Genomic DNA, 18826 nt, shown 5'->3' with positions numbered 1-18826 from the left:
CCATATATTTGCACTCATAGGTCTAGCAGGAAAACAAGAGAGACCTAATGGAGAACCAGGGGGAACGGAGGAGGGAGAGAGAGTTGGGGAGAGAGAGGGATGCAAAACTTGAGAGACTATTGAATGCTGAAAATGAACTGAGAGTTGAAGGGGAAGGGGGAGGGGGAAAAGAGGTGGTGGTGATGGTGGAGGGCACTTAAGGGGAAGAGCACTGGGTGTTGTATGGAAAACAATTTGACAATAAAACATTATGGAGGAAAAAAAAAAGACTGAGTCAAGAAGAAATAAAAAAAGTCTAAACAGACTACTATTAAAGAGACTGAATCAGTAGTCAAAAATCTTCCAACAAACAAAGTCCAGGACCAGATGGCTTCACTGGTGAATTCTGGCTAACATTAAAAGATTTACAACCAATCCTTCTTAAGCCCCTCCAAAAAATAAGATGAGTTTGGAAGCTTTCCTTCCTCCTTTATGTGCCAAGTGGAGGGCACCTAAGGGGAAGAAAACTGGGTGTTATATGGAAAACAATTTGACAATAAAATATTATGGGAAAAAAATAGTAAAAAAAAAAAGTCACCTCATTATAGGGGAGGCTGGGTGACTCAGTCAGTTAAGCATCGGACTTGAGCTCAGGTCGAGAGCTCATGGTTCATGAGTTTGAGCCCTGCATCAACTCCTTGATGACAGTGCAGAGCCTGTTCAGGATTGTCTCTCTTCCTCTCCCTCTCTCTCTGACCCGGGATCCCCCACTCTCTGTCTCTCTCTCAAAATAAGTAAATAAACTAAAAAAAAAAAAAATCATTTGTCCTGGGACACCTGGATGACTCAGACGGTTAAGCATCTAAATTTCAGCTCAGGTCATGATTTCATGGTTCATGGGTTCAAACCCTGCATTGAGCTTTGCACTAACAGCACAGAGGCTGCTTGGGATTCTCCCTCTCTCTCCCTATCTCTCTGGCCCTCCTCTGCTTACTCTCTTCTCAAAATAAATAAATAAACTTAAAAAAATCATTTGGGGTACCTGGGTGGCTTAGTTGGTTAAGCGACCAACTTTGGCTCAGGTCATGATCTCATGGTTTGAGAGCTCGAGCCCCACATCAGGCTCTGTGCTCACAGCTCAGAGCCTGGGGCCTACTTCAGATTCCATGTGTCCATCTCTCTCTGCCCCTCCTCTGCTCTCTCTCTCTCAAATATAAATAAACATTTAAAAATTATTACAAAAAGTAATTAATTAATTTGAAAAATCACTTCATTACCAAAACAAGTGACACTTTTAAAGGACTCATCACTTAGAAAATTCCAAAGATTTTAGGAGCTCTGTGACAGAAATGGGATGAAGACCATTATACATATTTCTTATTGTAAGTCACAGTATTACAGGTTTGCAAAGTGATGATACTCTAATTTTATCATTCATTTTTTCCCCCTTTTAGAAAGAGAGAGAATTCCAAGCAGGGGCCATACTCAGCACAGAGACCGATATGGGGCTTGAACTCACAACCCTGGGATTATGACCTGAGCCAAAATGAAGAATCGGTTTAACTGACTGATCCACCCAAATGCCATTATAACATTTATTTATGGGGCCACCTGGGTGGCTTAGTTGGTTGAGCAACCAACTTTGGCTCAGGTCATGATCTTGTGGTTTGTGGGTCCGCGTCAGGCTCTGTGCTGACAGCTTAGAGCCTGGAGTCTGCTTCGGATTCTGTGTCTCCTTCTCTCTCTGCCCCTACCCGATTCGTGCTTTGTCTCTTTCTGTCTCTCAATAATAAATAAATGTAAAAAAAACCCCAAAACTTTCATTTATGAATTGAAATACTTCTATAAAAGCAACTTTTCCTTATCAACAATTTGGTTACCCTGAGATACAGTTCATTTAGCAAAGACAGGACAAATGGTTGATTGTTTCAATTATCAGTTTTCAAAATAAGTTGGTTCCCTAGCACTTCCCAAAGGTGGTTAATGATTTATTTTTAATATTTTTAGATATTCATGAATTTAAGCATATTTGATTTGTTTCAATGTACTGTACTTACTGGTATTGACAACCAAATCATCCCAACTTTGGTCAGTGGGAGCCTCACTGACTTCTGACTCAACTCCAGTAGTCTTTGATAGCTTCCTCTATTTCTGATATGACAAGAAGTTCCAGGTTTATTTGAAATATTTCCCACTCTAAATGTGATGGCAGCCATTTCCTCAAGAATTTCCGGTTCCTTTTATGTCTCTACTATTTATTTATTTATTTATTTATTTATTTATTTATTTATTATCTTTTATTATTTCTTTTTATGTTTTTATTTCATTTTTGAGAGAGAGGGAGACAGAGTGTAAGTGAGGGAGGGGCAGAGAGGGAGGAAGACACAGGATCTGAAACAGGTTCTGGGCTTCAAGCTATTGGCACAGACTCTGACATAGGCTGGAACCCACAGACTATGAGATCATGACCTGAGCCGAAGTTGGATGCTTAACCGGCTGAGCCACCCAGGCGTCCCTATTTGTTTTTTACTTAAAAAAGTTTTTAATTGATGGGGGCCCTGGGTGGCCCCATGATCTCACGGTTTGTGAGTTCGAGCCTGCGACAGGCTCTCTGCTGACAACTCGGAGTGTGGAGCCTGTTTCAGATTCTGTGTCTCCCTTTGTCTCTGCTCCACCCCTGCTCACAGTCTGTCTCTCCTACAAAAATAAATAAACATTAGAAAAAACTTTAAAAACCATTTTTAATTACGGTAAAAATTGATATACAACATTTTATTAATGTTAGGCCACAAAACAAATCTTAATATATTTAAGAGGATATCAAGCAACGTTTCCAACCATCACAGTAAGAAACTAGAAATCAGGGGCACCTGTGTTGCTCAGTTAGTTAAGCATCTGACTTGAGCTCAGGTCATGATCTCACAGTTTGTGAGTTCAAACCTGGTGTCAGGCTCTGTGCTGACAGATCAGCACCTGGAACCTGTTTTGGATTCTGTGTCTCTGTCTCTCTCTGCCCCTCCCCTACTTGTGCTCTGTCTGTCTCCCTCTCTAAAAAAATAAATAAACATTAAAAACAAACAAAAAAAAGAAATGGGACACCTGGGTGGCTCAGTCAATTAAGCCTCTGTCTTTAGCTCAGGTCATGAACTTGCGTTCTGTCGGTTCCAGCCCTGCATCAGGCTCTGGGCTGACAGCTTGGAGACTGGAGCCAGCTTTAGATTCTGTGTCTCCCTCTCTTTCTGCCCATCCCCTGCTTATTCTCTGTCTCTCTCTGTCTCTCAAAAATAAATAAACATTAAAAATTTTAAAAAAAGAAAGAAAAAAGAAACTAGAAATCAAATACAGGAATAAAACCATAAAACTCACAAGTATGTGGAGATTAAACAACATACTACTGAACAAAGAGTGAGTCAAAGATAAAAATCAGGGTATCTGGGTGGCTCAATTGTTAAGCATCTCACTGTGGCTCAGGTCATGATCTCATGGTTCATGAGTGAATTCAAGTCCCACATTGGGTGAACATGAGCCCTGCTTTGAGTTAAAACACCAGTTTCACTTTGGGTGAACCCGCTTCTCTCTCTCTCTCTCTATATATATATCTCCTCTCTGCCCCTCTCTCACTTGTGCCTTCTCTCTCTCAATAAATAAATAAATAAATGGAGAAAAAAATACCATGAGCCAAATGAAAATGGAAACACACATACCAAAATTTATGGACTGCAACAAAGCAGCTTTAAGAGGAAAATTCATAGAAATAAATGCCTATCTCAAGAAAAAAGAAAAATATCAAATAATGTAACTTTAAACCTCAATGAACTAGAAAAAAAAGGAGAATACCCAAAGTTAGTAAAAGGAAAGCAATAACAAAGATCAGAAATAAACAAAATAGAGACTAAAAAGACAATAGAAAAGGTCAATGAAGCTAAGATTTGGTTCTTTGAAAAGATAAACAAAACTGACAATCTTTTCCCTAGATTCACCAAGATAAAAAGGGGTCCTCAAACAAAATCAGAAATGAAAGGAGAGGCAAAAAAAGGTAACAGAAAAACAAAGGATCATGAGAGACTACTATGAATAATTATATACTGACAAATTTGACAACCTAGGAAATAAAATAAATTCCTAGAAACATACAGACTACTTTACGAATCATGAAGAAATAGAAAACCTGAACAGACTGATTACTAGTAAGGAGATTGAATCTTTTTTTAAAAAACCTTCCAGGGGCACCTGGCTGGCTCAGTTGGAAAAGTATGTGACTATTGATCTCAGAGTTGTGAGTCTGAGCCCCATATGGGGTGTACAAATTACTTACATAAATAAAACTTAAAAACAAAGAAATCTTCCAACAAACAAAAGTTCAGGACCCAGCAACTTCACTGGTGAATTCTACCAAACATTCAAAGAATTAATACTAAGCCTTCTCAAATTCTTCCAAAAAATAGAAGAGGGAACCATTCCAAACTCATTTTACCAGGTAAGCATTACCCTAATACCAAAAACCAGAAGAGGATGCCATTAGAAAATTACAAGCCAGTGTCCCTAATGAATATACTTTCAAAAACCCTCAACAAAATATTAGCAAACCAAATTCAATAGTACCTTAAAAGGATCACCCCATAATCAAATGGGATTTATTCCAGGGATTCAAGGGTGTTTCAAAATGTGCAAATCAATTGACAATTAAAATCAGGGGTGCCTAGGGGTGCCAGGGTGGCTCAGTTAAGCAGCTGATTCCGGCTCAGGTCTTGAACTCACGGTTCGTGGGTTTGAGCCTTGCATTGGGATCTGTGCTGACAGGTCCAAGCTTGGAGCCTGCTTTAGATTCTGTATTTCCCTCTCTCTCTCTCTGCCCCTCCCCTATTTGTGCTCTCTCTCTCTCTCTCCATCTATCTCTCTCTCTTTTTTCCTTTTTTTGGTAAGAGAGAGAGAGAGACAGAACATGAGTGGGGAAGAGGCAGAGAGAGAGGGAGACACAGAATCTAAAGCAGGCTCCAGGCTCTGAGCTGTCAGCACAGAGCCTGACTTGGGGCTCGAACTCACAGACTGTGAGATCATGGCCTGAGCTGAAGTCAGAGGCTCAACCAACTGAGCCACCCAGACACCCCTATCTCTCCATCTCTTAAAAAATGAATAAACATTTAAAAAATATGTTAAAATCAGGGGCGCCAGGTAGCTCAGTTGGCTATTTGTCTGACTTACACTCAGGTCATGATTTATCAGTTTGTGAGTTTGAGCCCCACACTGAGCTTTGAGCTGTTAGTGCAGAGCCTGCTTCAGATCCTCTATCTCCTCTCTCTTTGCCCCCTGCACCTGCTCACTCACTCTCTCTCTCTTTCAAATAAAAATAAATATTAAAAAAATTAAAATCATATGATTATGGGTGCCTGGCTGGCTCAGTCGGTTAAGTGTCTGGCTCTTTTAAAAAAAATTTTAATGTTTTTAAATTTATTTTTGAGAGACAGAGAGAGACAGTGTGAGCAGGGGAGGGTCAGAGAGAGAAGGAGACACAGAATCCAAAGCAGGCTCCAGGTTCTGAGCTAGCTATCAGCACAGAACCTGATGAGGGGCTTGAACTCATGAACCATGAGATCATGACCTGAGCTGAAGCTAGACACTTAACCAACTGAGCCACCCAGGCACCCCAAGTGTCTGACTCTTGATTTCAGCTCAGGTCATGATCTCATGGTATGAGAGATTGAGCCCCACATTGAGCTCTACACTGACAGTCTAGAGCCTGCTTGGGATTCTCTTTCCCCCTCTCTCTGCCCCTTCCCCTGCTCATTCTCTCTCTCTCTATCTCTCTCTCTCTCTCTCAAAATAAATAAATAAACTTGAAGAAAGTCATATAATCATCCCAATAGATATAGAAAAAGCATTTCACAAAATTCAACATCAATTTATGATAAAAACTCTCAACAAAGTGCATATAGAGGGAACATATCTTAGCATAATAAAGGGCATATATGACAAGCCCACAAGCAACATCATACTCAACAGTAAAAAGCTGAAAGCTTTTCTTCTAAGATAGGGAAAAAGATCAGGATGTCCACTCTCGCTACTTTTACTCAACATAGTATTGGAAGTCCTAGCCATAGCAATCAGGCAAGAAAAGTAAAAGGCATCCAAATTAGAAAGGAAAAAATAAAAGCTGTCACTATTAGCAGATGACATATTATATATAGAAAACTCTAAAGATTCCACCCAAAAACCATTAGATCTAATAAAAGATTTCAGTAAAATTTTAGGATATAAAATCCATATATAAAAATCTGTTGCAGATGGTGCCTGGGTGGCTCATTTGACTAAGTGTTCGACTTCAGCTCAGGTCATAATCTCACAGTTTGTGAGTTTGGGCCCTGTATCACACTCTGTGCTGACAGTCAGTTGTCATATATATATCGCTTTCAGATACACACACACACACACACACACACACACACACACACATATATAATGGAGTATTACTCGGCAATCAAAAAGAATGAAATCTTGCTATTTGGAACTATGTGGATGGAACTACAGGGTATTATGCTAAGCGAAATTAGTCAGTCAGAGAAAGGCAAATATCATATAACATCATTCCTATGAGGACTTCAAGATACAAAACAGATGAATATAAGGGAAGGGAAGCGAAAATAATATAAAAACAGGGAGAGGGACAAAACATAAGAGACTCTTAAATATGGAGAACAAACAGAGGGTTTGGGTTTATTATTGGAGGGGTTGTGAGAGCGGGGAATGGGCCTAATGGGTAAGGAGCATTAAGGAATCTATTCCTGAAAACATTGTTGCACTATATGCTAACTAACTTGGATGTAAATGAAAAAATAAGTAATAAATAAACATTAAAAAATTTAAGGATAAAAATCTGCTCCATTTCTATACACTAATAATGAACTATCAGAGAAATTAAGAAAGCAGTCCCATGTACAATTACATCAAAAAGAATAAAATGCCTGGGAATAAATTTAATAAAGAGGTGAAAGACCTATACATTGAAAACTATAAGACATCAATAAAAGTTATTGAAAAAGACAAATAAATAGAAAGATAGTCAGTGCTCATGGCTGGAAGAATCAAGATTGTCAAAATGTCTATACTGTCCAAAGCCATCTACATATTCAATGCCATCCCTATCGAAATTTCAGTGGCATTTTTCACAGATGTAGAATAAACAATTCTTTAAAAAAAAAAAAAAAACCTTTTTAAAGCTCTTAATTAATCATCGTATGAAAAATCTGCACAATCACCAGAGAGCCACTGCAGAATCTTTACTCCTTCTGTTGTCCAATCTCCAGCTCACTTTTTGCCAGCACCAACACTGGCTTTTTCAGTTCCCCTGACTTTCTTCATTCTGTTCTTGCATTCCTTTCACTGTTTTCTGGATGTCTTTTTCTTCTCATATGGCCATGTCTTGCAAGTCTATGTTTGGGTTCATTTTTCTTCGCATAATCCAAGGAATCATAATTCATGCCAAAGCCAGTTGTCTTGCCACCTCCGAAATGGGTTCTGAATCCAAATACAAAGATGACATCTGGTGTGGTCTTGTACATTTTGGCTAGTTTTTCCCGAATTTCTGTCTTAGGTGGGGCACCTGGGTGGCTCGGTCAGTTAAACCGAATTTCTGTCTTAGGTACTGTTACCTTTCCAGGGTGAAGTACATCAATGACCATCTGTTTCCACTGAAGTCGTCAGTTGGTCGTGAACTTCCTGGTCTGGATAGTTACGGTGTCATTCGTGATGGCGGTTGAGCTTCAAGCAGTCGGGGAGGGAAGGAGCTAAAAATTTTTTTTAATGTTTATTTTTCAGACAGAGAGAGACAGAGCACGAGCAGGGGAGGGGCAGAGAAAGAGAGAGAATCCGAAGCAGACTCCAGGCCCTGAGCTGTCAGCACAGAGCCTGATGTGGGGCTCAAACCCACGAACTGTGAGACCATGACCTGAGCTGAAGTCGGAGGCTTAACCGACTCAGCCACCCAGGCGCCCCTAGAAGAAACACTTCTAAAATGTATGTAGCCAGCAAATTATCTTACAAAGCAATACTAATCAAAATAGTATGGTATTGGCATAATGAGACACATGGATCAATGAAACTGTACAGAGAGCCCAGAAATAACTGCATGCATGTATTGTCAATTAATTTAGTACATGGAGCCATGAATATACAATGAGGGAAAAGACAGCATCTTAAATAAATTGTGAAAAAACTGGACAGCCACATGGAAAAGAATGAAACTGAATGAAAAGAATGAAATTTCAGGGGATCCAGAAGGGCCTCTTTAGGTAAATTCCATATCCAAGTCTTATTTGTTTGTTTTAGTGTCTGAAGGAATAAAAAGAATAGCGTGGAAAGGGAAATGTGAGTTACCACTACTTTGGTTAAATCTCATAACAGCAAGGACTTTTGTTTATTATTATTTACTAGGAACTTATTGTTTTTTATGTATCATCTTATTTAATCTTCCTAAAAATCCATGAAGTAGGCATTGTTATTTCCATTTTTGAGAAAAGGAAATTGAGACTAATTTTTAAATTTTTTTAAATGTTTTATTTATTTTTGATACAGAGAGAGACAGAGCATGAGAGGGGGAGGGGCAGAGAGAGAAGGAGACACAGAACAGGAAGCAGGCTCCAGGCTCTGAGCTAGCTGTCAGCACAGAGCCTGACGCGGGGCTCCAACCCGCAAACGTGAGATCTGACCTGAGCTGAAGTCGAAGGCTTAACCGACTGAGCCACCCAGGCGCCCCAAGACTTATTTTTAAAAAGTTAGAAAGAGGGACGCCTGGGTGGCTAAGTCAGTTGAGTGTCTGACTTCAGCTCAGGTCATGATCTCACGGCTTGTGGGTTTGAGCCCTGTGTCAGGCTCTGTGCTGACAGCTCAGAGCCTGGAGCCTGCTTCAGAATCTGTGTGTGTGTCTCTCTCTGCCCTTCCCCCACTCATGCTCTGTTTCTCTCTGTCTCAATAATAAATAAACATAAAAAATTTAAAAATAAAATAAAAGTTAGAAAGAACATACAGCTAGTGGTGCAACCTGAACTCAGAACCAGGTCTAATTCTAAAGCCTTTGCTATTACTCCCCATACTGTAGTAGCTTAAGACAAGCCCTGTCTCTAGGTCTCCTGAACTGGGGAATGGAGATGGAGAGAGGGATGTAAAATTACTATGAGTTTGGGGAGAAAAGTCAATTCAGACTGCTGATATCTGATTTCATGATTCCCACTTATGTTCAGGTATTTTACAGAAAGCCTTCCATCCAGCAAAGTTTTTCAAGTATATTCTCATTTTCTAAAATTTATTTTAAGTGTTTTAGAAAACATTTAATTCTTATTTTTATTTTCTTAGTTTATTTTGAAAGAGAGAGAGAGAGCAGGGGAAGGGCAGAGAGAGAGGGAGAGAGAGAAAATCCCAAGCAGGCTCTACAGTGACACAGTAGATGTAGGGCTACAACTCATGAACCATGAGATCATGACCTGAGCTGAAATCAAGAGTCAGATGGTTAACCAACTGAGCTACCCAGGTGCCACTTTATTTTATTTTTAAATGTTTATTTATTTTTGAGAGAGCGCAAGCAGGGGAGGCTCAGAGGAGCACAGAGGTCTCTAAGCTGGCAGCAGTGAGCTTGATGTGGGGTTCAAACTCTCGAACCACAAGATCGTGACCCGAGCCAAAGTTGAACACTCAACTGACTGAGCCATCCAGGTGCCCTTATTTATTTTTTCTTTTCATTTCATTTCATATAGAAAGAGCATGAGTAAGGGAGAGTGGCAGAGGAAGAAGAGATAGAATCCCAAGAAGGCTCTATGCTCAGCAGGGAGTCCAAAGAGGGGTTCAATCCCATGACCCTGGGATCATGACTGAGCAGAAATCAAGAGTCAGACACTCAACTGAACCATGAAGATGCCTCTTAAATTTTTTTAAAGTTTATTTTCTTTAGTAAGCTCTACTCCCAACATGGGGCTCAAACATAAAACTCTGAGTGTAAGAGTCACAAGCTCTTCCAACTGAACTAGTCAGGTGCCCTCAAGTAAATTCTCATTGATCAAGGTAAATTTTTATGTCTTCACAAAAGCTAAGATTCAGAAAAGAAAATACAGATTACAGAAAATTTTATTAGCAACTATTGGTAAGAAAAAAATAAGTATATATTAGTATCTTGAGGTAAAATGATTTTTGGTAAGAAAATGTGAGAACTCAGTTGGAGGAGTTTATGATTCTTAATCTCAGACTTGTGAGTTAGACCCCACGTTGGGTGTAAAGATTACGTAAATAAAAAGTTAAAAAAAAAAAGAAAGCATATTCAGACAGATTAAGTGTAGGGTCTCTTTGAAAATATAATCTCACTGTAACTTTTAGAAAATGAATGTATTTTCACTTTTACTAGCCTTCCACATTAAGAAAATAATATGGTTTGGGGGTGCCTGGGTGGCTCAGTCAGTTAAATGTTAGATTTGATTTCGGTTCAGGTCAATCTCATAGTTCTTGAGTTCAAGCCCCACACTGGGCTCTGAGCTGACAGCATAGAGCCTGCTTGGGATTCTCTCTCCCCTCCTCTCTCTGCCCTTCCCCAGCTCACTCTCTCTCAAAATAAATAAAATAAATTTTTTTAAAACCTTTAAAAAAAGGAAAATAAAGTGGCTTAAAGTCTTGAGTAAGATACTTGACTCCTATTTAATTTTCCTGAGTTCTGGTACAGCAAATTTAAATTAGCCTCCTAGAAAAGTTCATAAGCCAATCATGGGATTCCTGCTCTTAAAACGTCCTAATGGAAATTTTTTCTCATGAACACTTACATGTATGCTTTTTTCCCCAAAGGGGAAGGGAAATTTTGACTTGGAAATGTAGGGGAGGGGAAGGAAAAAGACACAATTAGAATTCTTGAATGTGATCTGTTTATCTTGAATTATTATTTTTTTTGTAAACTCAGTCATATTAGATTTTACCTGACTTGTGAAATAAATTTATGTAAATTTGTCTTAGACATTTTAGGAAAAGCCACACTATTAGTTTTATTAGTAGGTCAACTCCATTATATTTTACATGTCAAGGAACCCTTTGGGTTTTCCTAGTCCTAACATTTCCTGAATTTATTAAGGGGTTGAGAGGACAATAGGGATCAGTCTGACAGAGTCATAGATCAGAGGAAGGAGTATAATAAGAAAAATGCTAGAAAAATCAGGCAGCATCTCAATTCCTCCAGAATAGTCTTCATAGAGTAGCATCATTATAAGGCTGGAAGTGAATTTACAAATTTCACACACCTCTTAGTGCCGGTTCACAAGCTCCTCAAAAGTTTTCCAAGTATAGCCTAAAATCAGCCCTTGTATGGGCAGGATGGGACTGAAGAAAGATGCTGGTCCCTCCAGGTTGGTAGGTGGCAGGTTTAGTAAGGAAAGGAACTTTCAAGAGGCTTGTCTTGGGAAGCTACGAGATGAGTAGTAGATCTCCAGATGCCCACGAAATGTTAGGTTCTATGTAGAGGCCTTAACTGGGTTCAATCACGCATACCGTCCAGATGTTCTCAGCGCCACATCTTTATCTCAAGGCTATGTCCTTAGGGGCAGTTTCTGGGAATGGGGAAAACAAGTGGAACCCACATTCTAATAATAGGAAAGTGGGTGAGGAGTTTCTGATTGCTGGTGTCCAGCTAACAGATCAATAGGTGGGCCTGTCTTCTTGATGACCTCCCACATCTAGATACTCCAGAGCTTTTAGTATTCACATGTTTAAAAGCTGAGTAATAATAATAATTTAAAAAACTGATCAGCACTTATTGACACTACCAAAGCACTAGTGGTAGTAGTTTGAAGTAGACATTACCCTTACCTCAAGTTTTTGAGTCAGATAACCTATAGGCCTATACTTTTTCTTTCTTTCTTTTCTCTCTTCCTTTATTTTCTTTCATGGAAAGAGCCTAAATGTCCATTACCTGATGAATGGATCAAGATGTGGGGTGTGTGTGTACACACAATGGAGTATTACATGGCAATGAGAAAGAATGAAATATGGCCATTTGTAGCAAAGTGGATGGACCTTGAGGGTGTCATGCTAAGCATAATAAGGCAGGTGGAGAAGGACAGATAGCATATGTTTGCACTCATAGGTCTAAGAGGAGAAACCTAATGGAGGACCATGGGGAGGGGAAGGGGGAAAGAGAGTTGGGGAGAGAGAGGGACACAAAACCTGAGAGACTACTGAATACTGAAAACGAACTGAGAGTTGAAGGGGGAGGTGGAGGGGAAGGGAGGAGAGCACTTGTGGGGAAGAGCACTGGGTGTTATATGGAAACCAATTTGACAATAAACTCTTAAAAAAAGAAAAAAGAAATTACAGGTTCTTTTTTTAATTTTGAAAAGACACACTAGACAAAAAAGAAAACACTAGAAATATCAATTTTTACACACACACACACACACACACACACAGGAAATAACATTAAGAAAAAACATACTAAGATCTTTGAAACCAAGGCTGGGCTTGAACAAATTTCTGATGAAATACAACTAAAATTTTATTTAAGTGTCTAGGCAATGTTAGGTAATGTTCAAGATATTATGATCACGCTTCTATCCCATTTGCCAAAATCAAAACACGATCCCTGTTTGTTCTGTTTTTTGGCAATGATCCTGCTTCCTTATGAACAAGTACTTTGCTCAGTCACTGTGTTGCGGTCTTCTTGTGTTAAGGAGTATGATGAATATAAGAATCAGTGAGCCCTGGTGATACAGAGAATGCAACAGCATAAAAATAGTGATGCCTAAATCTTTGTTAAAGCAAAAGAAAACACCAAATCTGAAAATAACCCAGAGTTATAGTACTGATACAAATGAATATATCCTGAGGCTTAGTATTAGCCAGTATTATTATGCCACTTTTTTAATATGTACAATAATCTCAGGCAAAATATCTGACCATTTTATAAGATAAACTTCTAAAAGTTTTACTATAACATTCTTTTTCTTTTCTTTGTTCTACCTTTCTTGTCTATTCATAAGGCTGCCAGGAAACACCCTCAGGAATTCCTTCATGTCTCAGGGTCTTGAACACCGCCCCCCTCAGGTTTGATATATTGGTAAGATTCATAGGATTCAGCATATCACTGTATCCATGGCTATGATTTATTACAACAAAAGCATACAAAGCAAAACAGCAAAGGGAAAAGGTGCATGGGGCAAAGTCCCAGGGAAATCAGGCACAAGCTTCCAGAGTCCTCTGCTAGCCGAGTCACACAGGATGTGCTTAATTCTCCCAGCAACCAAGATAAAACACGTGTGAAATGGTGTCTTTCATGAAAAGCTTATTAGAAATGCAGTGCCCAGGGTTATTTTTAATGGGCTGGCCTATGTACCTTCTGCTTAGCATGTACCAAAATTCCAGACTCCAGAATGAAGTTGTTCAACACAAACCACATTGTATAGGGGCACCTGGGTGGCTCAGTCAGCTAAGCATCCGACTTTGGCTCAGGTCTTCATCTCATGGTTTGTGAGTTTGAGCCCTGCGTCAGACTCTGTGCTGACAGCTCAGAGTCGGGAGCCTGCTTGAATTCTGAGTCTCCTTCTCTCTCTGTCCCTCCCCTGCTTGTGGTCTGTCTCTGTCTCTCAAAATAAAAAGATAACAAAACATACAAAAAACACATAGTACAAATATTTTAGTCACAGAGAGCAACTCTTATCAGTGAGATTGGGAGTGGAAGGAACCTTCCTAAAAATCTAAGTTCCTAGAAGCCAGCCAAGGACCAACTTTATAAGCAGGCCTTTCATAAGCCTATGTTTGCTCTTTTGCATGATCTTAGCAACTTTCCCACACAAAAAATCAACATACTTTCAGGTGCGAGAAGACTCTTCTAATTCAGAAACAAGCATTTAAAAAGACATAATAGGGACACCTGGGTTGTTCGGTCAGTTGCGTGTCCGGCTCTTGATTTTGGCTGAGGTCATGATCCTGGGATCATAGGATCAAGCCCTGTGTTGGGCTCTGCGCGGACAGAGCAGAGACTGCTTGGGATTCTCTCTATCCGTCTCTCTTTGTCCCTCCTCTGCTTGTTTTCTCTCTCTCTAAATAAATAAATAAATAAACTTAAAAAATAATAAAAAATAAAAAGAAGACATAATAAGAGTCCACTCAATGAGATATGGCTAAGGCACTCCTGTTAATAAATTATCATGGTTGTATTTGATCTTCAAGAGTTTTACTGTAAAGTAGAATGAAAATATATGAAAAACAAAGGAAAACTCAATTTGGTCTTAATGAAGTTGGAATTTTAGTACTTCAATATAAAGAGGGCTTTTTCAGTACTGCTAGCAGCAGAGCTTATAAATGCCTATGTTACAATGGGCTAGAAACAGACCTCACATGACTACATGTAATTAAAAATAAACTGTTGATCATCACCTGGCATTAGCAGTTTGGACATGAACTTTAGAAGTAAAAGGTAAAGACGGCATTGTAACATCATGTTTACGAAGATAATTTTCTTTGGCTAGTATTTTGGGGATACAAGAGGAGACTTCTTTTTGTTGTTCTCGCCACTTGAGTATATTCTCTGCCAGTTCTTCTGTCTCAGTCACCAAAATATCCATTTGTGCTAAAGCCATGCTCTGTAACATTTGAAAGAAGGGGAAAACAGGAGAAATTACATCTGTCATCATACATTATTATTATAACATGTTATGATAACAAAAGCTTACACATGACCTTTTCTAGCCCCTTCATTCAAAAGCTTCTTAAAATTGTGTTCTCTTCATCTATCACAGCATATACTTTTTCCTTTGTGAATTCATCTCTCCTTTGTCTTCAATTATCACCTCAAAGTAGAAAATGCACAATCTATATTGTTAAACTTATCTCCTTCCTAAAATTCAGTCCTATATTGCAGTGTATTGAAAATCTCCACCTGTACATTTAAGAACTCGATTTAACTGCAGTTCAACAATTAAAGGTTTACTATCTGTGCAGGGCATGTCAGAAAACAAACTCATTAGCTTTTTTGATTTCTTGATCCTATTCACCCTTGAGTCACCAAGGCTAGATACTTTATTGCCTTGGATGTGTCCCTTGTCCAAAGAGTAAACACATTCTAGGAATACGACATCCCAAATCTCAAAATCTACATAATCCTTTGTTTTCCTATGCTTTAAATCTTTTACCTGAATGCCTGCATTTATTCTCCAAGTTTCTCTGCCTGTGATTCATCTGCATAGTCCTCTAACCTACAGCTTTAATGTATACAGGAATCATCTGAGGAACTTATAAACTGCAGATTCAGATTCTGAAGGTCTAAGGTGAATGAAGCCCACAATTCTGCATTTTTAGCAAGGTTTTATGTAATGCTGATGCTCTCTGCCTATACTTTGTGTGACTCTGTCTATTCCATCTAATATTTTCTCCATTAAGGTATAAGTTGATCAAGTCACTTCTCTGTGTCCCTCTCTAAAAAACAAAAAACCATTTAAACTGTTGACTGTTTCCCAGTACTCAGACAGTAGAGTCTGAAGTTCTTAGTCGGGTTTGCAAGGCATTCCATAAACTAACCCTGAGTTAATCTCTCTTTCAATACCTGTAAGTATCAGCCAAAGTAGAGTACCACTCTTCCCCCAAACTACAAGTGCTAATTTTCACATCTTCTTCACATAGCTGCTTTGGCCCAAACTATTCTTTATGATGCAAATTTCACTGATTCTTCAGCTCACTACTAACTACTATGTAAAACTTTATTGAAGTATTCTTACCCCATTCTATTCCCAATCTCCCTAAAGTACAAGCAATCCTCCCCCTTTTTTTTACTTAATAGACAGCATCTTCTTTGTAATTCTCTACTGTATTCATAACAGGAGTATGTTAAAGTAGAAAGTATCCTACAGCTCTTGCACTAAACCTTGAGAATTTGGAAGCAAGGATTGGTCATATCTGTTTGTCTCTCCTAACACCTAGAGCAAAGCCCCTAGCAAAATAAAAAGAACACATATTTATTAAATATTGGAATAAAACACTGTAAAATGACTTCTAAAAAAGCTTTAAAAAAGGAGAGAGAAAAGCCATTTTAATTAAAAAAAATAATTCATTCGGGGTGCCTGGGTGGCTTAGTTCATTAAGCGTCCGACTTTAGCTCAGATCATGATCTCGGGGTTTGTGAGTCCGAGCCCCACATCAGGCTCTGTGCTGAAGGTTCAGAGCCTGGAGCCTGCTTCGGATTCTGTGTCTCCCTCTCTCTCTGCCCCTCCCCCCCAAATAAATAAACATTAAAGAAAATAATTCATTCAGAATATTAGCCATCAAAAAGTTAAACAGAGATCACTATATATAAATCCTACTATAAAAGAACTAAAGAACCAAATGTAATGTAAAATAGTTGAGGTACTTAAGTGCTTCTGTTAAATACTCACCATTTTCTTGAGATTTTCATCTAAATGAGGGATATTTCTAATTGTTTCAAGATGGTTTTCTAATCTTTCAATGAAAGTCACTGCCAACTCCAGCAAATGTACCATGTATCTGAAAGAGGGAGGAAAAAAGTCAACTATTTTTTCTTTTTCGTTGTGTCCCCTCTTTCCCTTTAATTAGGATTTTTAATATAAGAGAATTATAGTCAACCCAGTGAGCCAATAATAACTGTTCTGCATTCATGGAAATACCAATGGCAAAAATGTCACTTTCTTTTACTTTAAGCAGAAATTAACTTGTCATCTAAACAGAAAAACAGAGACAACACTATTCTTATCTGTACCCAACCTAATAGACAAAACTTAATGTTAATCATTTTCTTATATAAGTAAAGAAATTTCCTTAGATTAAATCTCATTCCATTTCAATCTACTCATTTTCAGTGAAGGGTGAAGATAATAAGGATAAATGTACTTGACTGAAACAGCCTATCCATAAAACCACTTTGAATCTTTGCATTTGTAAAATGCTTTAAAATCATTACTTAGTTCTCCTGATACAATGTATAATATACACATTAACGGCATTTTACCATATATTATATATATTGAATATACCCACAAAAGTGGGCTTTTTATATTTATTCTTTTACTACAAGATAAAAAAAAATCTGACACCTAAGAGAGGTACTACTGATTTGCTGGGGGGCGGGGGGGGGGGGGGGGTCAGTCAGCCAATGAGGCACAGGTGGAGAAAGTTAGCAATCAGATGCACAGATGTTTGCTTATTTACTGTTTATGATTAAACTTGCAATACTCGTATGGGGAGAAGAGCAACAAAAGCATGCCCATTTTATGGATTGGGAAATGGAGGCTAAAACAAATCATTCGCCCAAGGCTTTGCAGCATACAAACAACAGAAATGAGATCAGAACTTTTTTTTCTCTCTTTTAGTTGACATGGTTCTCATCCCTCCCTGCTTAAACTCCCCAAGAGAATTTTTACATATAGGCAATATGAACACAACAGTAAGTTTACTTCATAGAAAATGGTCTATACATAATAAAAATCATTTTTACCCATCTTACAGCATGTTATGGATCTAATTTCTCTCTTACAGCCATTATGATCATTCCTAAACACAGTGGGCAAAAGGAATGCCTTTCTCTTCACCACTGCTTAAATGTTTAAAAGCAAAAGGTTTTCCTTCTGGTTTAATGTTAATAATAATAATAATAATGTTAACAGATACAATCACTAATTAATTGTTTAATGAACTATGCTATGAAATAACTACTAGTCTAAACAAAAAATACTCTCAGGAAATGTGTAACTATTAATTTCTACCTTTTTTTGAAGTTTACTTATTTGAGAGAGACAAGAGACTGCAAGTTGGGGAGAGTCAGAGAGAGAGAGGGGGAGAGAGAGAGGATCCCAATCAGGCCTTGCACTGCCAGCACAAAGTCTGACACTCAACTAACTCAGCCCCCCAGGTGTCCCTAATTTCTACTTTTTAGTTTAACCTGTGATAAACAGCTTCAATAGGCAAGTTTTCCTGGCACATGGGTTTCAACAGTCTTTGCCGCAGGGATCTCTTCTCTTTTAGCACTGCTTCCAAATGATTATTCATGTTTTGCAGAGCATTACACTTCTGAGCTACATAAACCAGAAACAGTAATTATAGTTAGCAATATGACAAGTAAGTTTTAAAAAGCGAAATAAGTCAGGCAGAGGTCAGATACCATTTGTTTGCACTCATAGGTCTAACAGGAGAAACCTAACAGAGGACCATAGGGAGGGGAAGGGGAAAGAAAGTTGGGGAGAGAGAGGGATGCAAATCATGAGAGACTATTGAATACTGAAAACTAACCGTGGGTTGAAGGGGGAGGCGGCGGGGGAGGGGAGGGGGAGGAGGGCACTTGAGGGGAAGAGCACTGGGTGTTACATGGAAACCAATTTGACAATAAACTATTCAAAAAAATAAACTTGCAAGAACTATAAAAAAATCACTAATAATTCTTTGATTTGACCCTACCAATGTCAGCAATTAACCCATTTCCCTCCTAAATATCTCCATTTTGCTTTGTTTAATGCCAAAACCAGTTTACTTTCAATGATTTTCCCTTTGTCTACTGATAACCAAATCCAGTGCTAAATTCTGTGGGCCTTGTTTAACTCTACTCCTAGTTCAGTTTTTACAGCGAGAACTGTATTCTTCACATAAAATCTCTTCTCTCACCTTTCCTTTAATATATCTTTTTAAAGTTTTATTTATTTATTTTGAGACAGAGTAGTGTGTGTGTGAGAGTAGGGAAGGGGCAGAGAAAGAGGCTGAGAAAGAATCCCAAGCACTGACAGCCTGGTTCCTGACATGTGGCTTGATCGCACAACCCTGGGATCATGACGTGAGCCAAAATCAAGAGTCAGACGCTCAAGTGACTGAGGCACCCAGGCACCCTCGTGCCTCT

General features: G+C 38.7%; 1 protein-coding gene and 1 pseudogene across 3 annotated transcripts in view; both read right to left on the bottom strand.

Annotated features, from left to right (window-relative positions):
• The window catches only part of HAUS2 (HAUS augmin like complex subunit 2), a 27547-nt gene that overhangs the window by 656 nt on the left and 8065 nt on the right, over window positions 1–18826 (bottom strand). The window contains exons 4-7 of one of the 3 annotated variants that reach the window (XM_029952048.1): window positions 17882–18014; window positions 16362–16470; window positions 14371–14576; window positions 12452–12695 (exon numbers count right to left, since the gene is read on the bottom strand). In XM_029952048.1, the coding sequence (XP_029807908.1) occupies window positions 12686–12695; window positions 14371–14576; window positions 16362–16470; window positions 17882–18014 (458 nt within the window). In that variant the 3' untranslated portion in view covers window positions 12452–12685. Of the gene's footprint in view, window positions 1–12451; window positions 12696–14109; window positions 14577–16361; window positions 16471–17881; window positions 18015–18826 lie in introns of those variants that run through there. The other 2 variants (XM_029952046.1, XM_029952049.1) reach the window with 2 other exon arrangements.
• On the bottom strand, window positions 6976–11672 carry LOC115301073 (annotated as a pseudogene).

Source organism: Suricata suricatta, chromosome 9 (assembly GCF_006229205.1).
Source record: "Suricata suricatta isolate VVHF042 chromosome 9, meerkat_22Aug2017_6uvM2_HiC, whole genome shotgun sequence".
Lineage (NCBI taxonomy): Eukaryota > Metazoa > Chordata > Mammalia > Carnivora > Herpestidae > Suricata > Suricata suricatta.
The sequence above is the reverse complement of the archived record's forward strand: the minus strand, read 5'-3'. Positions and strand labels throughout refer to the sequence as shown.